The sequence below is a fragment of the Zonotrichia albicollis genome, chromosome 1, assembly GCF_047830755.1.
Source record: "Zonotrichia albicollis isolate bZonAlb1 chromosome 1, bZonAlb1.hap1, whole genome shotgun sequence".
In the NCBI taxonomy this organism is placed as follows: domain Eukaryota; kingdom Metazoa; phylum Chordata; class Aves; order Passeriformes; family Passerellidae; genus Zonotrichia; species Zonotrichia albicollis.
The window spans coordinates 131072847-131099574 of NC_133819.1; the positions used below are offsets into that span (position 1 = coordinate 131072847).

Genomic DNA, 26728 nt, shown 5'->3' on the forward strand with positions numbered 1-26728 from the left:
AGAGAGAGGCGCGCAGGCAAGAGCAGGAGGCAGAGAACGTGTTGGAGAAGCTGCAGGTGCTGCTCTGTGGTACCGAACCAACCTGCTCCCGGCCACCCCAGAACACAAACACATCCAGAACTTTGTCCCGCTCGCCAGAAGCAAGCACCTCACTCTTCCCTCGCCACTCCCTCACTCTGCCCCACAGAGGCAGACATGGCTGTAGACACAAACACAGGCCCGTCCTGCGGGAGTCGTTCCGAGCAATGAGCCGGGCGGGTGCCGGTGATCCGGCGGGACCGCTCCGGGAGCCACTGCCGCCCGCTCCGGCCACACAGCCGGGACACAGCGCCGGGCACGTGACCGGAGCCGAGGTTTCCCGTGGGGTTTGCACGGAGCGGGAGCTGCGGGGCCTCCCGAGGCACGGCGGCCGGCAGCCAGCCCCGGCAGGGAATGCCGCTCCCGCTCCGGAGATGCTGCTGGCCCACGGCATTGCCAGGTACAACATGGATCTACACGAGAACCTTTAGCCTACCTGGCCCTTTTCAAAAAATATATCGAGGTGCTTTCTCCATCTTATTATTCTCCATTTTATTTCTAATCCTGTGAGACAGTGCTGATCCCAGAGCCCAGGAGAAAGCAGGAAAGGTCAGGACACTGCATACTTGAGCAAAGATTCAGCCTGGGGCATGCTGTTCAGTGAGGGGACAAGTGAATGCTGACTCCCAAGACCTTTAGGAAACAGGGTGGGTTTTTCAGAAACTGAAAAAGCCTTTCCAACAAGAGCAATGTTTATTAATCCTCTTCCTACCCCTGTCAGCATGTTCTCATCAACGTTTGGGTGGTGCTGTCCGAAATGCCCGCTTGCCTTTCCAAGGGAAAGGCTTCCAGAGGGACCGTCCTGCGCCTGCGGAGCCGCCGAGCGCCCATCCGCCAGCCCCGGGGGTCTCCCAGGGCCCTGCCGCCATCCCCAGCCCCCCGTCCTCTTCCGGCCCTCTCGTTTTTACCCCCAGCATGGGTCGCGCTCCCGGTGCAGGATGAGGCTCCGGGGCGCGGCTCGATGCGGAGCCATCCCGCAGCCGCGCATGTGCCGGGACACTACCGGCCCCCCACCACCCCGGGGGCTCGGCCACCCAGCCACGCACGGGGCTCGCCGGACGTACTGGGGAGACTCAGGGCGGCACAAAGCCTGGAGAGCCCGCCCGGGCTGCGCGGGGGGCGGCGGTGACATCCGCGCACACCCCGCGGCCGCACGAGGAGGCGGTGCTGCCGCCCTCGCTCCGTGCCGCACGCGCGGATACCGCTCCACCGCCCACGGGCGGGCGCGGGGGTGTCCCCGTGGGGCTGGGGCCGGTGCTGCGGGAGGGGAGGGGCGGAACGCGGCCCCGAACCCGCGACGGCCCCGGGACGCCTCGCTCGGCTCGGGGGTGGGGGCGGGGGTGCAGGCGCGCGCCCGCGGGTGGGGCCGCCACCGGCTCTGGGCGTGACTGCGGGGGGGGAAGGGAAGGTTCGCGCGCGCCCTCGCGCTCCGTTGCCATGGCGCCGCTTGACGTCACGGACGGCGCGCGGCCCGCGCGGAGCGGCGCGGTGATTGGCGGAGACGCCCCGTGCGCGGCGCCGGGAGAGGGAGGGAGGGAGCGAGGCTGCAGCGCCGCGAGCGCCAGAGCCGCACAGTCCGCGCCGGCCGCCTGCCCGCACCGACGCTCCCGTGCCCACCCGCCCGCCCGCCGCGCACAGGTAACGGGGCCGCCGCCCAGAACCGGCTCCTCTGGCTCGCGGCAGTTGGGAGCACTGAGCGGAGCGGCCGGGGGACATCGCCCTGCTCCCCCCGGCGCGGCTCAGCGGGGAGGGAACAGGTCGCGGGGGCCGCTGCGCGGTGCGACGAGGGCCTTTCTCCGCCGGGGAAAAAGAGGGAATCGCCGGCGGAGGGGGCGACAGGTGAGGGCGACCCCATGCCCGCAGGGAGGGCAGCGCCGCCCCCGCCGGGCGGGGGCCGGGGTGCGGGCGGCCGGCGCTGCCGGGTGTGGTCTCCGGCCGGGAGCCCTACCCGGGCGCGGAGGAGTCGGGGCGGCCGCCCCTCGGCCGCTCTCGCTTTCCTCCCTCCGCCTAGGCCCCCCCAACCCCCCCATCCTCAACGCCCAGGCCTTCTTCCCCATCCTCCGCCCATCCTCCCCGCCCCGGCCGAGGGGTCCGGGCGAGAGCGGCGGCTCCCCCGGGACTGGAGGGGGCTCCTCCTCCGCCGCTCCCCTCCCCCGCGGCGAATCCCCCGGGGATGGACCCGCGGGCTTTCCCTATTCCGGGGCGGGGACGCGGCATCCTTCCCCGGGGGCGCTGGGCGGAGGGGAGCGGGATCGGGGCGGGCCGGGCTCCGGCGCCCACCCGCCGTGACAAAGGCGGCGGGCGCGGCGCTCGGTGTCCCCGCGGCGGGCGCGGCGCAGGGAGGGAGGGAGGGGCGGCCGCAGCGCCCCGGGGCCGCCCGCCCGCCCCGCCCCGCCCTCCGCTCCGCCCGCCCCCGGGCCGCTCCATTTTCTGCTGTCACCGCGCTCGCCGTGCCGGAGCCGCGGCAGCGCCCAGCCCGCGGGGGCGACGGGCGACCCGCTCGCCCGGGGATGCTGCCGCGGCAGCCTGCGGTGCCCCGAGGGCTGGCGGCGGGGCCGGCATTGCGAGTACGTTTGGCCTGGTCACGGCGAGCGGTAAATCACCGCCGCCATACGGTTGCTTTAAAATGGCTCCTTAACCCCGCGGCGCGCGGTGTGGGCGAGCTGTTCAACGGGCGTTCGTTCGGCAGCCAACGCTCGGTTTGTGCCTCCCTGCTGGGGACGGCAGCCGTTAAAACTTGCAGTTACCTGCAATGTTAAAATGTGCTTAATTTATTCCCGAAGACGGAACGTAGCCCTGCCATTGTTTCTCCTAACATCGCGTATAATGGCAAAAGTGGTTAAAAATGAAAATGTTTGATTGGGGTGTGGGGAACATACAGAAATGGATAAAGTACTCATGACCAAAACTGGTTCATGCTTTAATAATCTTGTTAAACTTTAAAGGATAATGTATCCGCAAGGCACATTATCAGTTCCTCCAAATGATCAAGTTAGGATACGCAGAAGGGTGGGGAGTCAGGGAGAAGTATTTTTTCTTCCTCTGTCAAAAGAAATTCTCAATACCTCTGTTTAGCAGAGTTTCATTTTTAAAAATTTTTTTAAGTGCCGATAGGAGAGATTATGAAGCATTTCTGCCCAGTTGTGCTATCTGAAATACTGATGTTGAGATCTTATTTTTAAGTAGTAAAATTTTCTTTTGTTTGTGAAAGTACAGCCTCCCGGGCCGAGCAGCAATACCTGACACAGAACATCCCATAATGGGGATTCCCATTTTGGCAAAGGGAGTTAGCATTGTGGGAAGGTGTACAGCTCACAATTTAGATATTTGTTGCGCTGTGACTTCTTAACATCCAGTGTGGGATTTAATTTGCAGATGTTTATGTGAAGTACCTCTGCATGTAACCAATTCTGTTAAGGCTCATAATGTTCCGTGGTATTCTTTGTCCAACCTTTATTGGGTTGTCTCCTGTGGAAAGCTTACTATTGGATATTTTCTTTGTCAATTTTGCTGCACTGATAATGTAGTCTTACAAAAGAGTGGTGGCAAGAATTAGGATAATTTTTTTGCATAAGATAGAAATCGTTTGGTTTTGGTTCACCTTTGGATGCTTTTGTTTGTGTTTATTAAAATAACATACTTCTGAAAGTTTACAGTTTTTCATGAGGAATCAGTGGCTTTAACTCTCTACTCCATGTGTCCATGTGTTTGAGCAGCCAGTGCTGCTAGTATGCCCTCTGTGCTGGATTTCAGTTGTACCTCTTACAGTTTCGAACTAGAGAATACACATTGCTCTGCCGATGAAGTTAAAACGCCTTTGTCCTTGACCAATGTCTGAATAATGCCTCACTATTTTTCCTCTTTAGAATTATCAACATGGATAAAAATGAGCTGGTGCAGAAGGCCAAACTGGCTGAGCAGGCTGAAAGATATGATGACATGGCAAGTTGCATGAAATCTGTGACTGAGCAAGGAGCTGAGTTGTCCAATGAAGAGAGGAATCTTCTCTCTGTTGCCTATAAAAATGTTGTAGGAGCCCGTAGGTCATCCTGGAGAGTCGTCTCAAGTATTGAACAAAAGACGGAAGGCGCTGAGAAAAAACAGCAGATGGCTCGAGAATACAGAGAGAAAATTGAGACCGAGCTAAGAGACATCTGCAATGATGTGCTGGTGAGAAATAATGAAACTGTTGATCCATTTTTACTTAGAGTTGCAAAGTAAATGGTGTTGGGCCTCTGGGACTATTTCTAGTCTGTCAGTAAAGCTGTGGTCTCCTTTGCTATTTCTGACAATAAGGTTTAAAAAAAGTCTGAGTTTTTCTTTCCCTCTAATTCTTTCCCTGCTGCTTATTTATATACAAATTATAGTTATGAATGCTAATAAACTTGGAAGCATGTAGAAACATTATTGTACATAAAGTAGTAGTATTTATGAAAGGTTAACATATTTCCCTGAGACTGAACTGTGTACAGGTTTAGTTTGGGGGTTTCTTCCCCGCCCCCCCCCCCCGTGCCCCTTCCCCTTTAATGCAGTATTTGTATCCTAAGATCTCTTCAATTTCTGCAATTTTTATATGCTGCTGTAGTTGTAAGAGGTAGCTCTTACTCTACGGAAATTGTGCCCCTCCCTGGGTAAGATGATGTAATGTTAGTTATGACTCAGCCGTGCAGAAAATTGCTTGCAGGAAGAGGCAGTAGAAATGCTGTGATACCTGCTTAAACTTAAATTTTTTTTGTCGCAAACTCAAAGGGTGTTCAAGTCAGGCATTTTCTGAGACTTGTAGTTATCTTAATATGTGCATGTGTACAGCAAGCAACACTGTATTTTCACTGGGAGGTTGGTTTATGAAATCCAAACCTCTTCCAAATGCTTATTCCAGATTGGCGGTTTTTTTCAACTGCACACTCCTGTGGTGCTTCAGTGAGCACGCAAGGAGCAGCTGTTCAGTCCTACAGCCACTTGTGAGGTAGAGCTTTTGTCAGCAATAGAGTTGTCCACTGCACTGTGGGTGCTGCTGGCTGTCATCCCATATGTGACAAGGGATCACCTGCCGGTGACAGAATGACATGCAGCATGAGGGAATGTTAAATAGCTGAGTGCCTGAAGGTCTGATACCATGTGAATGTTAAGATCAATGAGAAGCATAAATTTTGCTTGATGCGTGAGATTACTAAATTATACAGGTGGTGATAGCTTCTAGAAAGCTGGTTCTCCAAGGGTTTGTAAGAGTCAGCATGGGTAACTGAGCCTTGGCTTCCAGTTCAGGCTGCTGCTGTAGTTATTGTAACACTCCCAATTTTGGATGTTTTATCTCAAGGATAGCTCTTGTAACTTCTACTCTAAAAATAAAATGCAGAACTTACTCATAGGAAAGAACTGATTTACTAGTACTTGTGTTGTAAAGTGGTGGCTCATCTATTCAAGTCAAGGAAATGAGGATCTAAATCTGGCATTCTAAATGGTTGTTATTTCTTTCTTTAATTTTTTTACTAATGGGAAAGTTGGAATGGGGGTGGATGCTTACAGTTTAGGGTCTGAAATTCTTTTGTATGCTACATTTTGGTTTAAGAAATTATTTTAATTAAATCTGGGCTTATAAACCTTAGAAGAATTTTGTGTTTGCAATTAATTTTTTTGTCTGATAATGGGAACCACATTAAGGTGAAACTAGCTTTTATTGTGCATGCTAAATACAGAAACTAAAACAAAACCCAGCTTTTGAGTTTGCTACAACTAGAGTGCCTGGGAGGGGAGGAATATGGGTGGAGAATCTTGTTAAATCTTGTGAATCTCAAAATGGACTTGAATTTCTCTTTGTGTTAATGAGACATACATAATTCAAAGAAGGTACTGTTCTTTGACAGGCTACTATTCTTAAGAAGCTAATGACTGACTAATTTTTAACATCACCAGTCCAAGTTTTCTTAATACATTAAAGAAAAATTACTGTCCAGAAGAAACAATGCCTTAAGCAGTGATTAGCAGTAATAAAACTACTTTTTTAGACTTGCATTTAAAAAGAAAAATTACAACTTTTGTATTCAAATGATAGGATATAAAAATACTTTTAAATGACATGTGCTACCTTTGATGTTGCCAATTGCTTTGAAGATTTAGATTTATATTTAAAACTATACTCTTGGTTTCTTTCTTGGAGTATCCTATGCATGTTCATTCTTACCTAGAAATGTGGGTGACTATTGCTTTAACAGAGGAAAAAAAGAACTGTGGTAAGATTCAGTTGTTTACCATGAACACAGGAGTCTGTACAGTGCTACATGCAAATGTAGAACTAGGGTTTGGTTTAGTTTTGGGGTTTTTTTTCAGAAGAACTGTCATTTTTATGCAGCATAATCTAATCTATAACTGTTTACAGAAGTGAAAAGTAGGGCCTACCCAATCTTAATTGATGTGATGTATACCATTATTTAATAAGACCTGAAATGTTAAACTTTCAAAGCTTTTAATCATGAGCCTTATGAATTAGAGTACAAAAGCAGCTCTGCTACTTCTGTATCTTTTATTGAAGCTGTGGCTCTGAGCTGTTGTTGTGTCTTCAGTTGTCTGCTAGTGTCTTAAGTAATGTTTAATGCCCAGGGGTGTTACATCACAGCTGACTATGGCTGCAGTCCTAACTTCAGTGTTGAAGGGAGGAAGGCAATTCAGAGAATGTGTTTGTGACTAGAAGAGTGTGGCCAAAGCTGGCTCCTCTGCAGCTTCCTGCTCTCTTCCCTCATTTATTGGAATGAAATCTAGTGTACTGGAAGAAATAGCTCCTCTAATCCTATAGATAGCAAATATACCAAACTCCACCTGGGCTTTGTTTCCATCTCTTCTACTAATTTACAGAGAGTAGGAGCAATTAATGATTCTTAATTAATTCTTTCTTGCTTTATCCCTCTTGGGCCCAATGATTAAAGTTTTAATAGTTATGTGGTCAGGTCCAAATGTTTGTTTTTCTCCTTTACACTGTCCTTTCAACAGGAAAAGACAGCATCTTCATCCTTGCCATTTCCTGAATCTTTTTTTCTTCAGCCTGCCATGTTGTACATCTACAACTCTACAAGAGTTGAGCTCATCCTCTTGTTTCCTGCAGCCTCAGAGTGCTGCTGTACAAAGAAGAGACCTCTTAAATATCTTGTTCCAGCACCAATTCTGTCAGATATGCATTTAAATATATTAAAGCATAATATAACCAGCTCTAGTTTGGAGTTGGTCTGGTAGTGCTGGTGAACATCAAATAATTGTGGCACATTGAGTGTAGTACAAGTTCCTTGCACCGTGGCTATGAAGACTGTATTTCCAGATTCTTCAGTAGTAATGCAGTGTGTGTGATGCTCTGTGTAAGGAAAGTACATTGCCATACTTGAGCATCTGAAAAGTGCTTTGAGTATTATAGAAAATTTCCAATTGATACAGGAAATTAGGCTTTAGATAAATACTTTTCCTCATGTTAGCTAAGTGTGTGCTTCAAGTTCTGTTTTGGTTTTTATAGTAGAAAGGAGGGTCTGTCTAAAGTGCCAGTATAATGATCTATAGTCAACTTCGATTTGTCATTTCCATAATAAAAATCGTTATTAATGTAACAGGTGTGGATTTTCTTTAAACTGCCGTTAGCAGAGAAGTGAGTTGTAACTGAAGTGATTCAAATTAAATCTGCAGTAAGCTGAGTTTTTCAGCTAACAAGGGTTCTGAAGTACAGAGAAGAATGAAGAAGTCTTTGAATAGCTAACACCTTGTACTGCATGTATGTTAGATGTTCTCTGGTAGCTTTCATGAAGTCTCTTACATGAGCTAAATGTAAACTAATAGTTGAAAACATGACTGGCTATCTGTGCATTAGTATGGATATAATTGCAGACAGTTGCACTCTTCCAGGCTGGCACATCCTGCAGCCATCCCTGCATGTGCTCCAAGTGCACAGTATGTGACAGTTGCCATGTCCTTGCCCAATGCCCAGTCTTCCCCCTCCAAGTTCACTGCAGAAATGCCCTAAGTAAATCTCCTCTGGCAGTACCCAAGCACCCTTTCACCATTTCTTTTCCCTTTTAGTTGTTAAGGTCTGGAGAACTTCTGCAAACCTTGGCTGCCCTTCAGCCTTCTGGAGTTACTGTTACATATTGGTGCTACTCAGCACTTTTCCCCCACTCCTTTCCTGCCAGAAAAGCAGCAGGTTAATGGTGTTGTTAAGGACCGTCCAGTAAGATAAATTGTTTGCTTTCTTCACTACATTATTTCTTCCAAATTTCACCTCAGAAGCTTAAAAATGTACTCCTTGTGTGCTCATACTTGAGATTTCTTTGCACTTGTTATGGATGCTTTGCTTTTTAGAAGTGGTAATTGTGAGAGCAGAAGGTTCAGTTGTATCTCAGATTAGTGACTTTAGGTTTGCATATCTTTTTTATGTATATTGCTTGAGAGGGGGAGTAGAATGTTTAGTAACCTGTCATGGGGCTGCAGTTCACTGGGGGAAGGGGGTGTAATTCCATTCCCAATGCATCTAAATGGCTTTTTAAAGAGCATACCACAGAATTAATGCCTATTACCATTATTCTCAAATTACTGTGGAACTATTTTCTATTGCCTGCAAACATCTAATAAGTTACTATGTTAAGTTCTATAAAATGTTTAACAATTCTTAATGATAGGGTTAGGAAATTTGGTCTTCTCTACTACAGGAAGCTGTATGTTTTTTGACATGCACATGTGAGAATTGTCTTTTTAAAACTCAGCCACTGCATGCTCAGTGTGTGTCCTCCTGATAGTTAAAATGCACAGCTAACCTGTAGGCTGAGGTTACCACACAACCTTCTTGCTATGATGATATCTGCTGCTAACATAAAATTGTGTTCTGACTGAAAATCAGTACCTTCAGTTCTGTGATTCCTTTAGGCTTGCTTAATTTTTTATTTTTTACTGCACTTTGTCTTTGAGTTCTGTGTCATTTTTTTTAGAAAAAAGGGGAGACGTTTGTAGAACCTTCTCTTTGCAGGAATGTCTGTCAGAAAGGGGTGATTAATGTGTTGAAATCTGGGAGTTAGGTGCCCAGAAGAATTGAGGTTAGAAGGGAGGTCATTGTGTTCACCTCTGGTTAGAACAGATCTAGTTTGATCACTTTTCTTAAGGCTTTGTCAGTCACATTTTTATAATCTTTAAGCATGGAGATTCCACAGGCTGTTTTAATATTTGTTCATGTTGTTAAGGAAAGAATACTTGTGTGGAATCAGAGCTTCTCAAGTTCCAACTTGTCTGCTGCCTCCCGTGATGTCACTGTAGACCTGAAGGAAGGGTCTGGTTCCACCGTCTCTAGGCAGCTGAGCACAGCAGTAAGATCTGCTGGAATTCTCTGGGCTGCAGAAAACCCATCTCTCTCAGCCTTGCCTTGTCCCTCATGGGCTCCAGCCCCATGGTCCCTTCAGTATATCTTTGTTTTGCTTGTGCTGTGGAGCTCAAACCTGGACATAGAACTCAAGATGTCATCTCAAGTTGTTAAAATTTGCGCTAAAAGATAGTTATTGGTAATGTGTTAGTGACATCTGTAAAAATATGTGAGTACTCTGGTTCACAAATGCTTCTGTGAATGAACTTTTATATATTGCAGAGCAAAACGTAGCCAGGATTTGCTGACTTAGAAGAGTGGTTATAATTCAAGCTTTTGTCTAACTCTACAAGCCTGGCTTTTTCAGTGAGGGTTTGGTTGGTATCATTGCTCATATGAATTGAAGGTAGGAAGCAGAGGCAATTGGTATCAACCTCATTATTTCACTCACTTCCCTGATTGTAGCTACACCCTTTCAGGTTTGGGGTTTTTTTGTCTGTTGGTTTTTTGTTTTGGTTTGGGTTGTTGGTTTGGTTTTTGTTGGTTTTTGTTGTTGTTGTTATTTGCCTGCAGTGAAAGCAGTGCCTAAGCTAGACTAATTTCCTTTACTTTTGTGAGTGATTAGATTGTTGCAAAACTGTTGAATTTTTGATAATTAAATCATCATTCATGGATCAGTTTAAATATGAGATTACTTGTGTTGTTTTTAATTTATTGTAATCTTAGCAAGAAGGGCATCCATAATGTTGACACATGTATTTAATGCTCCCATTTATCATAAAATCAGCTAAGGTGCTCTGCATAAATGCAGCTACTTCTTACATTAACTCTGCTTGCACACGGGTGAACACATATGTACATGTACATGTATCTGCATCTTCTTGCATTTATTGCAAGTAGGAGAAACCTTTATTATAACCACTAGCCTGCTGTACTAATGTCATTTGGCATTAATGTTTAATAATTTGCTTTGATTTACAGTAAAAAGGTACAAAGTGCTTATACTGTTCAAAAGCATCGAAGTAACAACTTGCTTCCTTGATTTGACAGCAGCCTTCATTGTTCAAGTACTTTATGTACCTACTGCTGATACTCAGTTCTAAACAGCAAAATAAAGTAAGCTGATAGCTTAGTCACCTGTGACAGGTAACTCTTCATCTTCTTTGTGCTGCTGAAGGAAGAACTTCATTGCATATACTTGCAATTTTGTGAAGCTGATAATTGCATTTGTTTCACTGGTTGGTTGCTTAGAAATCTAAGAAGCAGAAACACTGCATTGCTGATGTATCAGCTTCTTGTGCATGTGGAAGCTGTTAGTGATAGAAACATAAAATTTAGAATATGAGCAGAGTTAGTGCATTATCTCTGCACATCTGTACAGACAAATGCTGCACTGTCTCTGGTTTTATCTGGAAACTTCTGTCTCGTTACCGTGCACGTGACAGGAGTGCGTTTCTGAAACAGCTTCTCAAACACTTGTACTCTGCTGTGGGCACACGTCAGCTCCTGCCTCTGAAGCTGCTTGTCCATTCAGGCAGTAGTTGACTACCATTTTTAAATAGCTTGGGAAAGCTTGTGCTATTGAAGTTGATTAAACAGAATTAAGATTGTGATTATTTCTTAAAGTTTTTTTTAACTGGATGTTAACTTTTGTGCAGTAGATTATTTTTCTTGAAAACTGACAGAAGATTGGCAGTGCCTCTTCAAAGGGAAGTAATAAAAAAGTCATGTTCTGCTGAGACCAACAGTAAATTCTTAAATTTTTTTATCAGATATACTATGTTGGAGTCAATGATCTCAGAGGTCTTTTCCAACCTACTTGATTCTGTGATTCTATAAGGCATTGCACATGAGGCTGAGAAAAGTTGTCAGTTGTTGGTGGTAGGGTTTTTTTCTGGGTATTACCCTTTGTGATTATGTTACAAAAGATTCAACAAAGGTAATCTGATCTTTTAACTGGTCATTTTCTCCTAGTGCAGATTAGGTTTACATTGCTAAAATGGCATTTTTCCTAATAGAATGTTTTTATTAACGCTGTATGTATAGTGAACCCGTAGTCAATCCATATTCTGCTTCAGGAGGTTTGAAATCTTCTCAGAGTGCAAGCTGCTAAAAGATAAATGGCTCCTGCTTTTATTTCTGAGCAAGGATAAAAAGTGTTGCATCGTATTTATGGGGAGTTCTATTAGTATTTGTTTAGAGACCAAAACTGGGGAGTCTTAAGACATGTTCTGGTTTGGAGTACAGCTGCAATAGCTGTAGCTGAGACCTACATCCTGGGCAGAAATTCTTAACCAAGTCAGTTGGTTTCAGTGTTTTATTATCTCAAGTTTCACAGAGGATGTTGTGAAAAGAATAATGATTGATGCATCTGGTACCATTTTATTTTGATGCAAGTCCCCAGTATTCAAGAAGCAGTTTAATGAGGTGGTGCTGAGAAAAAAAAGGCCCAGATAAAAATTACATACTGACTTTGATCCTCAGTGGAAACTGTTTATTAAGACCTGTAGTGATGCATCAAAAATATAAAGACTTTAATCCTAATGTTTTTCTATTAAGTGTCTTTACAGCTGCTGTCTTTCATATGAGTTTCCTCAGAGTGGGTTACTAAATTGGGGAGGTATTTTTACCTGTGCTTCAGAATTTGGTTCCCTCACTGTCATGTTTGTTACTCATGCTTTGGTAGAAAACAATAAGGATTGGCAGGAAACACCTGAGGAATCTTTTGAATTATCTCAAGAGTGTATCCTGATATAAGGCACACTTGCCTCTCTTGCCATAAACACAAATTGGAAAGCAAAACAGTGGAAGAAACTAGCTAATAAAGGGCATGGTGGTCTGAGTTGGGGAAGGCAGATCTGCAGAGGGAGCTACATGTGTGGCTGTAAACGTGTGAACTGAGATGCTGCTCCTCATTGCCTCGGGTGCTGTGTGTTTCTTGTTTTGCTGACCAGTGGTGTGTCCATGCCAAGCACCCTGTATGCATTTTTGTGCCTACATCTGCTTCTAACTGACTTGTATCTCTCTCCCAGCATGTGTCTCAGCAGGAAGATGATTTTTCAGGGTGTTCTTCCATGTTTCCTTCACCTGCCCATAGTGATGCTGCTTTTGTTCTCTTTTCTAAAGGAGCACATTTAGACTGGTTTACTGGTACTTTTATGTATAAACTAAAATTTCTTGCCATCGTTTCTGTCATATGGGATTTTCTTCTGTCCATTAGTCCTTTTAGATCTTTTTTTCAGTTACCGTCTTGTTACTCAGACTTCATTTCCTCTGCTCATTTCCTTTCTAGATCTTCACCAGATTGACTACAGTGAAACTGCTAATCAAGTGTACCTTTCTCCTGCTCTTAGCAATTCCACATCTCCCCCTGTTGCATAAACAGTGCAAATTACTCACAGTCAAATTCATCCCTTCTGCTTTAAGATCCATTGTCCCAAATTCTGAATTCCTCTCCTGCTGAGGATCGTGCTTCTCACTTCATGTCTTCCAGCCAGCCTTGTCACCTTTCTCAAACTTCTGCTGCTTTTTCTGTGGGCAGCCAATTTGATGGGAAGAAAGAATAACTGGTACTGAGAACAGGCAGCAGGCTGCTTGCCTTCTTCAGCAGATGTTTCAGCAGAGATCTCCAGTGCCTCAGCAGCCACTAATAGTGACAGCTTTTCTTGTCCTTCATGAATTTAAAAAACAAGAGTTCTTCCATGTCATCTTCATCCCTATGTCATATACCATGGGTGGGGTGGCAAGTGAGTTGAAGTTCAGCTAGTACTCTTGTGTAATTCATTCTCAAAATTAGAAAAAGCATAACTATTGTTAGGTGTCTTTTGATACTGGATGAAAACAAAAAGGCTACTTATTTAGTAAACAAAAAGCCAGGTTATTTCAGAGAAGAACTGATAGTATTTAAAGTACCTAAAGTTTATCAGTGTATTCTCTTTTGAGTTTTCCCATGCTGCACCTTGGTTCTTTTGTGCAAGAATAATATATTTTTTATTTCTCCTATAGTTGTAGTGTTTTTATTCAATTCAATATCTCAATAATTAATTTTTCCATATTTAAAAGTAAGGCTTCTCATTCTTTAACTGTGTATTATCCACTAATTGCTCCTACGTTTTCCTAGAATCTGATGACTGTTCTTATTTTCCTGCTTGTCAAGAGGGAAATCTATAAATAGAAAATCGAGCTGTTGATGCAATCATCTCTAGTGCATTAATAGTTATCTAAAGTTTCTAGGCAATAACATGTACTGAGACCAAGTCTTTAATAAAGAGAAATTGGTACTGAACTAGAAGCAACAAGGCAAAACTGAGCATTAAAATAAAATTATTTTATGTTCTTATGGTGGATTTGGGAATATATTTCTGGCCCACAGATGTCATTTGCCAAAGATGCAAATGCTTTTAAAACAAGAGTGGTTTTAGGCTTCAAGGAAAGGACTCTTCAAGTATTTGTGTTGGCTTCCAGTCTTCAACTGCAGGGCTCACCACAGTTGGACAGCTGAAGCATGTCCACTTGCAGTAAGAAGCAGGCAGAATTTAAGGAGAAGGTTGGCTATTGGGGTTTATTGGTAACTACTTGTTAGGCTTCTTTCACATTCCTAAGTCTGATAACTCTTAACCTTTCAGACTTGATCTGAAAAACCACAGGAGCCTTGATGAAAAGCCTTTCATCAAAGTGGCTCAAAATGTGATGTACTTCATGTTGCCACCTGTTGACTGCATCCTGTTCAGGCAGTAGAATATGTTTAAGAATGAAAGAAGTCAATCTCTCTCCAGTTTAGTGTTTAAAATAAGCCAGGATTGAAATTCACCATCAGGATAATTCAAATTGTGTGCTGACAGTGTCTGGTATGTCTTTGGAGACCAAGACTTTTCTCTAGTACTTGCTGAGGGTGAGGGAATGTTCCAAATCCTGCCAATGGTATGTGGGCACAGCTGACGTCATCTGAGTTGGAGTGTGTTTGTTGGCCAGTGCAGAGAGGCAGAAAGCTGTTGGCTTTGTTATAGCCAGAATTGCAGGTGTGAAGTGTTGAAGCCTGATCTTTGAACAGCCAGCATATTAGTAAGAGTTGATAGTCAGATTTAGTACATCCTTTTTTTAAAAAAATGTAATTCCCATTAAGTGTTTCTGAAAAGACTTACAGAAAGTGCTAGAAGCACTTGTACAAGGTGTTGCAGGTTTGGGCTGAAAAGTGCTCTAAAATGCTGCTGGATCTGCCTAGTTGACTACTATGGTATGGTTTGTTTCACAGCAGTTAGATTCTTGCTGTCAAATTAAAAGCTCTGACAAATACTGCTGTCTCCTTGGGGGCTTTCAAAGGCAGGGACTGTTTAGTTTTGTTCAGAAAACTGTTCCTACCAGATGCTGTAATTAACTGCCCATGTGTTAGTATATATCCAGCCTGGATGGGAGTTTCACATGGTAGCAAGGAACATCATGAACAAGCATGAGACCTTAACTACACAAAATATAATAATAGACATGGGCTGCATGGACTGCAGTTGTCAGGGTGCTGTATGCATTGCAGTGATGCAGATCACATCAGCTCAGTAAATACAGATCACCTAACTGAGCCAGTCTGGGACTATCTGCTCCAGCTTCAGTGGCCTGCATGGTGATCAGCTCTATACTGATAAACACTGCCCTATCAACTCGTAAGGGAGAGAGAAGGTGGCCATGTATTGCTGGTACTACATCAGCTATGCAAAAACAACCTATGAACAGAACTTAAATACCTAGATATTCCTCCTTGTGGAAAAAATGTATCCTCCAGAGATGCTTTGCAGTTAAACCTTTTAGAAAAACCCACAAGATAAACAGTATTCCCCATAAGCCGATGTGTTGGCAGATAGAAGGTTAGTAGCTTCATTGGTCTTACCTGTCTGGCTTTCTGTAGTCGTACCATGTCCATGCAGGTTATGCTTTCACAGCCACTCTTTTGGATAAATCTGTACTCTAAGTCTTCAGGCTAACTTTAAAGGAGTGATCTGTGTCTACTTCTGCCAGTAAAAGAAAATAGATTCTGAAATAAATGGACTAATACAAACAGAAGAAACTGAATTTATATGACCAAATAAATAACAAGGTAGGGATCTCCTTTCAGTTATTTCACATGCTAGCTTTTAAATATTCATCTGCTTGCAGGAGTTATTGTTGCTGTTTATGAAGTATTTGGCATAAATAAAATTCTTCCAGAGATACATGGCACACCAGTCCTACGTGTTGTTTGTGTAGAATAGACTCTTTCCTCCAAATATGAGTAAGCTCCCAGTGCAGTTTGACTTGGAGTCTCTGCATTGGCTATATTCTGTGAATAGCTGTTCAAAGGGATTTTCTCAGTTCATCAGTCTTTGAAATTCAGTATGGCTTTAGAACTTCTTGCAGTACAAGATTTTACAGTGTTCAAGCTCATTTTGCCCTGCTAGTGTTGGTCTGTTTAAAAAGATAATTAGTAGTCTTCCCTCCTATCCGTCTACTGGTGCAATTCACCCATGCAGTTTGCAAACAACTTCACCTCATTTGTGATGTAAGCGAAGTTTAAATCTTGGAGCTTCGTTCCTGCTGTGTGAATGTACATTTTAATCAAATGACCTTCTGTAGGGATGAGGAATAATTTCTGTGTCTGGAGTCACTAAAAATATTTTGGTCTGGCCAATTAATGGTGGATGCAGAAGAAGGGCAGCTCCCCACGGTGCCAGAAGTGTAGGTTCAGACTGACACACCTGGTTTAATTGAAGTCTCACAGAGAAAAACTGATAAGGAGCCTTGTTCTCAGTAGTTGTCACTGGAGGTCCTTGGCACTCATGAAAATGTCGTAGCTGCAAACCCTGAAGCTCTCTACTGGTGAGGATAGAGTGTGTAAGGAGTCACAGAGAGCTGAGGTGTGTGACCCATAAAGCTGCTGGCCTCCTGCTACATCCCAGCCTCACTGGGACAGAGCTGGCTCTGAACCCTTCTCCTGGCGTGGTGGGATGCCCTCAGAAGGGCGCCTTTGGCAGGAGGCAGCTCAGCAGCCCTTTTGACTGTCTTCAGAAAAATACTTCTGCTGTTGACTGGCTTGTGTTGAGTTCCTTCTGTTGCCAAGGAATTGTCTCTGCTGTCATTTGGATGGGAAGTGAGGGCATGCAGGAGGGAAGTGAGGGCATGCAGGATTTTTCAGTGTCTCCCTGTGTGGTTATAAAATGAAGCCAAATACCCAAGTCCCACAGTACTGAAAAGGCCTAATGTTAAAGTTAACAAATATATCCACTACGTTGAAGCCACTAAAGAAGGTCCACTTACAGGTTTTGTCTCATTGTAGCATAGGCATCGCTGAACCTTGTCTGACTTTCATGTCTGTCAGCCTGATTTCTTTATTATCTGTCTGCTGCAGTAGAAATGAGAGAGATGCTGTGATGGATAGCTTCATTTTGAGGAGTTTCATGCAAGTTTGAGTCTACCAATAAATATTCATTATTCATATAAATGAATTAGCAGTACTTTGATTAAAGAAAACAACAAAAATCAAGACCAGACTTGCTCTTCTTGCTCTTTCTGTGAATTACAGTTTTCTGTAGCTTAATAGTTGGCCTGCTAGGCAGAGCAGGTACCACAGGTGTCCATGTCACAGTGCAGTGGTTGCAGCCTGTCCCAGCAGTGTCCTGTGAGACATTCATTCAGCCTGCTGGATGGATTCCTTGAGAGGAAGGTGCTGTTAAGCAGCCATGATTTCTGTAAGCTGGAACTAAATTAGTTTTTCTGTTTCTGTGGTATCCTTGGAAGTAAAAAAGTGAAAGCTAAAAAAGTGAAGCAAAACTGCAATATCTCTCATTTAATTTATACAGGAAAAATGGCCAAAAATCTGTACTAAAAACCTCTTTTAAAAATTATTCTCTGCATAGCCTTCACCAAATATATGTAACAGCTTCTGATTGAATTCTGACTCTTCAGGCATGCTGTACCTTTTTTGACTTTTAAATAACTGGCTTTTCTTTTAGAGTCTGACTTCAAGCACTCAATATCACAAAGTTTGACAAGCTTGTACCTTAATTTGACTGAATGTGTTGAAGCTAGTGATTTTTTTTTTCTTTTTTTTTTTCATCATAATAGAATTCTTGCTAAATTACATGACTGCCTCAACTATGTTAACTTGCTATGTTAACAAGCAGTTAGAATAATGTAAAAAAACCTGGTCTTAAATGTCAGCCCATGGGGAGAATTTGGTGGAGTGACTCTGGAGAGCTACTTTGCTTTGGAAGATAATGGAAATACCTGTTAGGGCAGCACATAAAGTCAGATAGAAGTGCTACAGAGCTGAATGTCAGATTGTTAGCTGTCTGGAAATGCAAGAATACAGGTTCACCTTGTGGTTTCTTGCTGGGAATGCTAGTGGAGCATTAAAGTTACTGGGAGCTGGGCTAAGGAAGCTTATTTATTGCCTGTGTATGTAAAATAATTAGGTCTCTGATTTGGCAACTGATGATATCAAATCCTTTTATTGTATCTTGGGGATGCAAGCTTTCTTCCATGGCATACCCTCTGCCCAGAGTCTTTGGACTACCTTATTTCTGCCAGAGTTCTGTATAGTTATTTATAAAAAGCCATCCTTTGCTCATACAAAACTCATCTGCTAAATTGACACAGCCTCCTTCTCCCCATCAAGGCACAAATGCAGCATTCTTTTTAAATCTAGAATTGGAATCCAGAACACGTTCTCTAGCTGACTGTGTTATGTAGGATGTGAAGAAAATAATAAGCAAGCAGTGAAGCTGTCTTGACTTTGAAATAAATGGAAATATAATTGAATTGTTGGTTCAGCATATGTTCAAAACACTGTGTTCTTTGTTTCCCTTTTAGTCTCTGTTGGAAAAGTTCTTGATCCCCAATGCTTCTCAAGCAGAAAGCAAAGTTTTCTATTTGAAAATGAAAGGAGACTACTACCGTTACTTGGCTGAGGTTGCTGCCGGAGATGACAAGAAAGGTATTGTATGTCACCTTGTAGATAAACATTGTCCAGTTACATTGTTTTTTGTGGGGTAGTGACACAACCCTCATTTTAGAGTAATTCTGATTTGCATGTAAATTTCTTTAGTAATAGGCTTTCTGTTTTCTGAAGGAATATCATAGATTGTTGGGTTTCAGATGAGTTACAGAAATGTTCACATATGTGCTGATGGAGGCACAAAACCGACACTGAGGCACAAAATCTTGAAATTGTCTCCAACTTCCATATGCATGTATCTGGTTTACCACTGGAAGCACTGGTTTATGCATTTCTGTCTGGCTGAATCTTAGGGGCTTTTTACCTCTTAGACTTAATCTTGCCATTCCTCCTACATTTCTACGGAATATAAGAAGTCTGCATAGGTTCAATGAGCAAAGATACTAGAAACAACCTGGAGGAGAAAAGGTTTAATAAAATTAATCTTACTGTTAGGAAAGTTTCTTCTGTAAACATGATAGTTTAATGTCCAAATGTATTCTATTTTCTCAAATTTCTTATATTTTCATGTAAGCAGCTTGTAACAATTGTAGGTAAGTTGCTTTCACCTAATTTTAGTTTAAAAAGTTAATATTGGGCACTCATCATTTTGAGTTCCTTTCCTGCTGTGGTGGGAGCCACCCTGACAGCATTGCTGCCTCCGTGCAGAGTCCCCTTCAGTTGAGAGCAATGCATTAGCAAGATGCAGCTCCCTGCAAACAGTGCCAGGCTGTTTCCTGCAGCCACTTCAGGGCTGCTGGCAGTGTGCCCTGAGGAGCAGCGCAGCAGCACAGAGCCAGCCTGCTGTGTCAGACTGCCTTGGGCTGCCCTGGGGATGCAGGAAGCCACAGGGGTGGTGAGGAGTGCTGGGCTGTGCAGCCGCACTCTGCCCTCAGCAGCACCTGCAGCCCGTGGCTGAACCCCCCAGTGTGGCACAGAACAGCAGCTGTGGGACCTCAGACTAGATTGAGCCTGGCAGAGATGTGAAACAGACATGGAATCATTTCAGGGGGATAGATCTTTACTGGCATGTGTTTGTTATATCCACATTGCACAGTGAAGCCCAGTTTTCCCAGCATGCTGGATAATAGGGAGTTACACAGAGATCCTCATACTTCCTATGTAAGGCTGGATTTGATTTCTGCTGTTGACTGCATGCAAACTGAGCCAGTCCTGGAGACTGCAGAATTGTTTGTGTTACCAGTACTTTAGATCTGTTATAGAGATGCTGTGTTTTCCTTTGGTAATTTTAGTGATCTCTCTTCAAATGCATAGGAGGTACAATATTTTGAGTCCCAAAGTTTCTTTTTCTATTGAGGATTAAGTAACAGGCTCTAAAATTAGACTGAAAATCTTTGTTTAAAGTGCTTTTGAAGTTTATTTTTATTTAACCCAGTCTGCTGGCTGAGCAGTTTATGGTGGGTTTCCAATTTTTCAATTCATCCCCCTCCAGTGTTTCATGTCACATGTTTTTCCTGTATGTTGTCTGTGACCTTGAAGAAGAGCAGTTGATAACTATTGTGTAGGAAAGAATGGCTTTTGAGTTGGAGCAGTAAATACAGCAACAATATAAAGCTCCCAAATAGTAGGAATTGGATTTTTATCTTCATAAACCACATTGTTTATTTTATCGAATGGGGCTTCCTTACGGCAGTCTAGGAGACAGGAATGCCAAGCAGGTACCTCATTCCATTTTATCTTTTAACTTTGGAGCTGCACTTCCTAAAGAATTCAAGGTTAAAAACTTTTTAATACTGTGTGACTGATTTAAAAATTAACAGAATACATCAAATTATGCACTAAGTGCTCTGAATTGTCACTCAAAAGGTAACTGTTTTCTCAGATAGGGAGACAAAATACGCTTTTTGCTTTGAAATTATGTTAAATAAAAATTACTAGAAAATAAAACTCCCAGCTTCATTTACTGAAGTTACTTGTTTTTCATTCTTCTTATTTTGCCTTTGATAAACAGCACCATTTTCTAAGGCTTTTCCATTGTGAGAGGAGTTAAACATTTCTCACGATCTCTAAATTTAACTTGCAGTAAACCTAGTTCTTCTCAACTGCAGTGTACTAACTTGTGGTCATTTTCCACATTAGGGCATCTCTTTGATCTGAAGCATTCCATTATTAGTGGTGAGTGCAGAGAGAGCACTGTTGATGAACTGTGCAGTGCATGTCCTCACTCTTCCATGTGGAAGAGAGCAATGTGATGCTTTAATTTTTTGTAACTATCTAAAGGTGAACAAATGGTGATTGCATAGACATCCTGAGTATTAGTATTCAGTTGTATTCAGACTTGGAGTCTGAAAACTCCTTACTTAAATCCTGCTGTATTTTTGAGTCTTTACCTTAAAATTCCTTTCTTTGTTTTTGAATCCGTGTGACTGCACTCGTACAGACATCAGGCTGGATGCATTTCTGGTTTGATCCAGAAATGTTAGGGTTGGAATCCATTTTGCATCTGAATTGGATGACTTTCTGCCCACCTTTTTCTCAGATGCTGGTGGAGAGCTGAGGAACAAGTGCCCCGTTGTGCTCAGCATCCAGCGCCTCCCTGGCCCCTGCAGCCTGTGGGCTGTGTTGGGCCGTGATCTCTGACTTGTGCAGGCAGAACCTGCTCTAAGGTCGTGTGCCTTCAGTGAGAAAGGAAACTGTTGAGCTCTTCAATCTTCATATACACATTGTGGTTGCTGGTTTTTGCCAAGTCTTAATAACTTGTACAACTGAACCAGTTAAGAGTGATGAGAGATTCATCTCTAAAATAAAGGAGCCAAATTATTAATTTTTCTCCCTCAAAGTTTATAGGTACTGGAACTTCTAAGTTAGGTAAAAATGCTTTCCATATCTGCACTGGAAATAGAACTATGTTGGAAGCTTTTAAAGATACATATTTAATTTGATTTAAGGTATGCCACACCATCATTGCCAAGCAGTTTGGAGACTCACAGATGTCTGTTTCTGAAAGGGTTCAGCATGACAGGCAAAGGTCATCAGTGTTTCCTGTGATTAAAATGTGGCTCTCTAATGCACTGCAGTGTTTAAAGACATTGAAATTGTGGTACTGTATCAAGTATATGGTGGGTTTTATCTTCAGTGCTACAAAACTGCTGCAATCATTTGTAAATACAAGTAGTTACATGGCATTGGGAAAAGACTCCAACCTGTAATTTGGTCAGTAACAACTTCCCTCCTTTTTAATAATTTGAAAATGTAATTTAATAAAATCTTTATTAAATAGCAACTTGTTAGGTGAAGTGCTCATTCACAGGCATTCACTCCTGACATGGTTTCTTCATGCAAGTGTGAACACAGTCCTGATTGTATCCTGCCTACAGTGCATGAATTACTGACTTGTTGTGGGTTTTGTTTGTGTTTGTTTTTTCCCCAAAGGGATAGTGGAGCAATCACAACAGGCATATCAAGAAGCTTTTGAAATCAGTAAAAAGGAGATGCAACCAACACATCCCATCAGATTAGGTCTGGCTCTGAACTTCTCTGTGTTCTATTATGAGATTCTCAATTCCCCGGAGAAGGCCTGTTCCCTTGCAAAGACGGTAAGTCAAAGAGGGGGAAATTCCATTTAAATTATTTGCATAACCTTTTGTCACATGGCTAATGGAGTTGTTTGTTTTTATAACACTAGGCTTTTGATGAAGCAATTGCTGAACTTGATACATTAAGTGAAGAGTCATACAAAGACAGCACGCTAATAATGCAGTTACTGAGAGACAATTTGACAGTGAGTATCGTCAAAGTTTGCAAATACATTACAGAATTGGTCTTCTGGCACTTCAAGGTGTCCTTTTTGTTCCTGGCCATGGAGCTGTGTCTGTCACTCAGAAACAAGTCTATAGTACATCATCCTTCTGAGCTAAATATTTTTCCTGCCTAGTTTGTTGGTTTTTTTTTTTTTTTCTTGTTTTGCTTTGGTTGTTTTGGGTTTTGTTGTTTTGGGTTTTTTTTGTGGATACTAAAGTTAACATGATTTTCTGACAAATTAACCACATTTTCCAGATTATTTTATTCAAGGAATCTAGCATGTTTAAATGATGAGTCTGAGCTGTGACTATCAAACCTACTACCCAGTGTTAAGCAGCATTTGAGAATACAGTTTCATTTGCCTCTTAAAGCTTATGTCAGATTTCATATAGCTTATTCTGCACTAAAGTATCTGCAAGGAAGAGATTCTACATGAAAACTGGAAACAAAGCTAGCAAGTCCATTTAAGGACTTGTGGTTTAGAGGTTTTTTGTTTGGCTTTAATTTTGGTAAAGCTGAAATGGAAATTGATGTTAGCCAGGCTATTTCCATGGCAGTTGTAACATAACTGTCTTAATTAATTTTTTTTTCCTCCTTGGGCCCACAGCTGTGGTGTAAGTTGTCAGAATAATCAAACTCTGCATCTTGTGTGTGGGATTTTTTTATCGTACTTTGAACTTTAAAACTGACAAAGATAAACATCTAAAGCAAATGAAACTTAAATGTGAGCAAACATGCAAGAGTGTAATTAGATGGCTTAATTCACTCCTTGGTTAGTGGGGAGAAGAGCTGCAAGCAAGAAATTAAAAACTAAGAAGCATTTATTGTTGCCATATGTAGCCCCTTGTTAACACTTTGTGCTTCTGATATCAGAGACCTTTGCAAAATAGGAGTTGCCATACTTTCTGAAAGCTTTTGCATCTAACATTTAATTTCTCTTGTGTTTTGGAGCCTTTTCCATGGGAATGGCAGCTTAACACTGCTGCAAAAACTACTTGTTATTGTTCCATTTGTTGCTTACAAAACAAATGGAAGTGATTTCTCAACCTCTGTATTGGAGACAGATAGAGGGTTGGCATTGCTCTCAGTGTCTGTGTACTGTCCCCTTGGGTGGGATTGCTCAAGAGCTGCCCTCTGAATGAGTGGTTTTGAAACAGGAGAGAAACTGACTTTAATTGCTAACTTCCAGTAAAAATAATGTAAAGCTTGTCATAGCAGTTGGAAAGCAAATTGTTTCACACAAGAACAGAAGTCAGACTGAGCTACTATAGTGTGTGAATTAGGGTAGTAGGTCTGAAAATTGATGTGAGCTTTCCATTGCAAGGAGAAAGCTGTAAACAGATGCAAGATTCTATATTCTTAAATGAGTGATGTGTCTTGCCTTAAATGCTTAGTGTGATCTGTACGAGTGCATTGATTCCATGTTTATCCACAACTACTTGAGGTAGAAAATAACTTGATATGTGTGTGACTGACAGACTACAGTGAATTTCATAAATATAAAAAAGGTCTGTTTTGCTGGTTATGCAAATGGTGAAGTGTGAGGTAGGTGGGCTTTAGACAGATTTAGCATGTTGATCAGTTCTGTGCAGTTGCACTTTCCTCAGTTGTTGGTTGTCTTACCTTGGGTCTTGTATGGCTAAAGAAGTGTTCATTCTGTGGAGACTGGAGGCAGAAAAGTGTTCAGAGGGCTGTTTAAGATATCATCAAAATCTGTTTTACTGGAATTGCTCGGTAATTTCTTTGCTCTGTTATGAAATGTTGTTTTCTTTTATTAAATAAAAGGCAGTCCTTCCTAGGCATTTCCCTCCCACCCCAAGCAGATTGGTTAAACTGATCTCAGTGTCTCAGTTGGTAAAATTAGTAATGCCCCCTTCTTAGCACTCAGGCCCTTTTGTGTTAATGAATGTGCATTTTAGATTGGGCATGAGGCAAATTTTCATTACTAAAAGGGTTGTCAAGCAAGGTGGCCCAGGGAAGTGTTGAGTCACCATGAAATTATTTCATTTGTATAGATGTAGTATTTGGGGACATGGTGGACTTGGCAGTGTTAAAGGTTGGACTTCATCATCTTGAAGGTCTTTTCCATCCTAAATTACTCTTGTGACTGTATTCTAGGGGTGATTATTTAGGATACAAACCTCTGATTTCTGAATTCTGATTAAATATGATAGAATTGTTCTTATTAATTCTCCTTACAAGAATAGCACTGAATTCGGGTAATCTAGTAATACAATAATGTACTAAAGATTGCAGGGCAGGTCTAGAAGCAGACTATTGGTGTGCTGTTATCTTCAGTAAAATAGCTTGTTGCTTAATGCCTTCAGCAAGGAAGAGTAGGTGCAGATGCCATGCATTATGTTCAGAGCAAGGACAAGGCTACTGGTCTTGTACAGGTTTCATTGTTGCCTTCTGCTCCTCAAAGCATGAAATGTTTCTGAGGATAGATTTTAAAAATAAAGGCATTCTGTAAGACTTCATTGGTACAGCACTGTCAGTGGAGAGAATGGTTGGTTTTACATTTTACCACCTTATACTATAGAGCATGAATCATTTGGTTAATGCTTCTCTAACTCCATAAAGTGAGAGATGACAAATGATATTGGGCTGGGAATAGTTTGGAAGCAGCCAGCATGGAGATAATTTGGTTCATGAAATCATTTCTTGGCACTGACTGTTACTCTGGAACTGATGCTCAGTTTCCTTAGCTGGTACTTAATCTTGATATATGGTTCCTTAGTATGATTTTATGGAGCTGAAAATAACATTTTGTGCATAGTGCATGCTTAGCCTGATTTCCTTCCATCCTTGCCCTGCCCGCCAAGTTGGCAGCTCAATGTTCTGAAAGTTGCTAAAGGGGAGCACAACTAACTGAACAGAGCCAGGGGATAGAAACTTTTATGAAATATTTTGGGCTTTAAAAAAACAGAGAAAACCTTCATATGCCTGTTCTGAAGAAAAAGTAACATTTGCTGTAGCACTGGATGTGGAGAGATCATTTTGCTGAAGCTTTTCCTTCAGAAAGGCATGTAAAACTTGCTTGAGGAGAAAGAAGTTGCTGTTAGTTCCTGATTCTCACTTACCTGCTCTGTAGGCCTGATTCTTGCCTGCTTGTTAGTTGTATTTTAGTGAGCCCTGTGAGTAAGATACTTGGGTTTTCACTGTTCATAAACTTGCTCATTAAATGCAGTGTAGGGTTGGGTCACCTAGAACTGAATTTCCATCTTCCATAGCCAAGAAATGGATTCATGTTACTGTGTGCCTTATTTTTCTCCACAGTGCTTAGTAGAACCTTTTAGAAGTTGCTATTATTAAGACATAGACCTTCTTTCTAAAAATTACTTACGAATTATTAGTAATAAATGTATAATAATGTACCTGTTACTCTGTTTTCTTTCCTAAACAGTTGTGGACATCCGATACCCAGGGAGACGAAGCCGAAGCAGGAGAAGGAGGGGAGAATTAACCAGCCTTCCAATTTCCATCTGCCTCATTCTGAAATTTAAACAGTAGACCATTTGTCATCCATGCTGTCCCACAAATAGTTTTTGTTTACGATTTGACAGGTTTATGTTACTTCTATTTGGATTTCTATATTTCCCATGTGGTTTTGTTTAATATTAGGGGAATAGAGCCAGTTAACATTTGGGGAATTTATCTGTTTTCATCTGAGGTGGCCAATATAGGGTTGTGAAATTTTTATACAAGTTTTACATGTTTGGCATAGTACTTTTGGTACATTGTGGCTTCCCACAAGGCCAGTGTTAAAACAGCTTTCTATGTCAGGCAAAGATGACTGCTTGCATATTGGTCTGTCACGATGGAAAAAAGGGATAATCAATGTTGCAGCCACAGGTGTAGTTAGTCTGAATATCCAAGCTGGAGCACACATGGCTGTGAAGAAACTGATGTCCCATAGATATTGCATGTCAGGGGAACATGTGACATCTGTGGAATATTCCAATCAAGTGTACATCTTTGATTGCAGCTGAAGTGTTCCTTAAGGCAGTTTGATAACCCAGTCAGCTTTCTCTAGAGAAGGACAGAGAAACGGTTCACATTCCATTATTTGTAAAGTTACCTGCTGTTGCTTTCATTATTTTTGCTACACATTTTATTTGTATTTAAATGGTTTAAGCAACCTAAGAACAAATGTACAAGTAAAGATGCAGTAAAAAATGAATTGCTTGATATTCATAATGACACTGTATATCGAGCACAGCAGTAAAACAAAAACCCATGTATTTAACTTTTTTAGGTTTTTTGCTTTTGTGATTTTTTTTTTTGATACTTGCCTAACATGCATGTGCTGTAAAAATAGTTAACAGGGAAATAACTTGAGATGATGGCTAGCTTTGTTTAATGTCTTATGAAATTTTCATGAACAATCCAAGCATAACTGTTCAGAACATGTGTATTAAGTTGATGTAAGTGGAATAAAAGTTTTATGAATGGACTTTTCAACTACCTTGGGTGTAGATTTCATGTCATCTGTCTTCCTGCACCTTTAAGAGGAATGGCAGTACTAGACAGAAATTCAATACAAAACTGTATTTCTGTTATGGAAATTTGTAATACATATTTAGGTATTTAGTTCATTTTAGGGAAGT

At 42.2% G+C, this 26728-nt stretch overlaps 1 protein-coding gene across 2 annotated transcripts; it reads left to right on the forward strand.

The window, feature by feature from the left end:
• Positions 1–1558: 1558 nt before the first annotated feature.
• YWHAZ (tyrosine 3-monooxygenase/tryptophan 5-monooxygenase activation protein zeta) lies at positions 1559–26574 on the forward strand. Of its 2 annotated transcripts, none has more exons than XM_074554240.1 (6): positions 1559–1716; positions 3945–4248; positions 18233–18356; positions 21750–21913; positions 22003–22098; positions 25525–26574. In XM_074554240.1, exons 2-6 carry the CDS (start codon positions 3955–3957, stop codon positions 25582–25584), a joined length of 738 nt encoding a protein of 245 aa, XP_074410341.1. In that variant the 5' UTR covers positions 1559–1716; positions 3945–3954; the 3' UTR covers positions 25585–26574. The 2 variants fall into 2 exon arrangements, with proteins under 2 accessions (XP_074410341.1, XP_074410352.1); XM_074554251.1 differs by lacking the exon at positions 1559–1716 and adding an exon at positions 1744–1917.
• Positions 26575–26728: the final 154 nt, after the last annotated feature.

Bases quoted from the DNA above. Each gene is read 5' to 3' on its own strand.
- YWHAZ (XM_074554240.1), top strand. From the start codon at position 3,955: ATGGATAAAAATGAGCTGGTGCAGAAGGCCAAACTGGCTGAGCAGGCT. The intron at 18,357-21,749 runs GTATTGTATGTC...TTTTCCCCAAAG, and splicing joins TGCCGGAGATGACAAGAAAG to GGATAGTGGAGCAATCACAA. The intron at 21,914-22,002 runs GTAAGTCAAAGA...TTATAACACTAG, and splicing joins CCTGTTCCCTTGCAAAGACG to GCTTTTGATGAAGCAATTGC.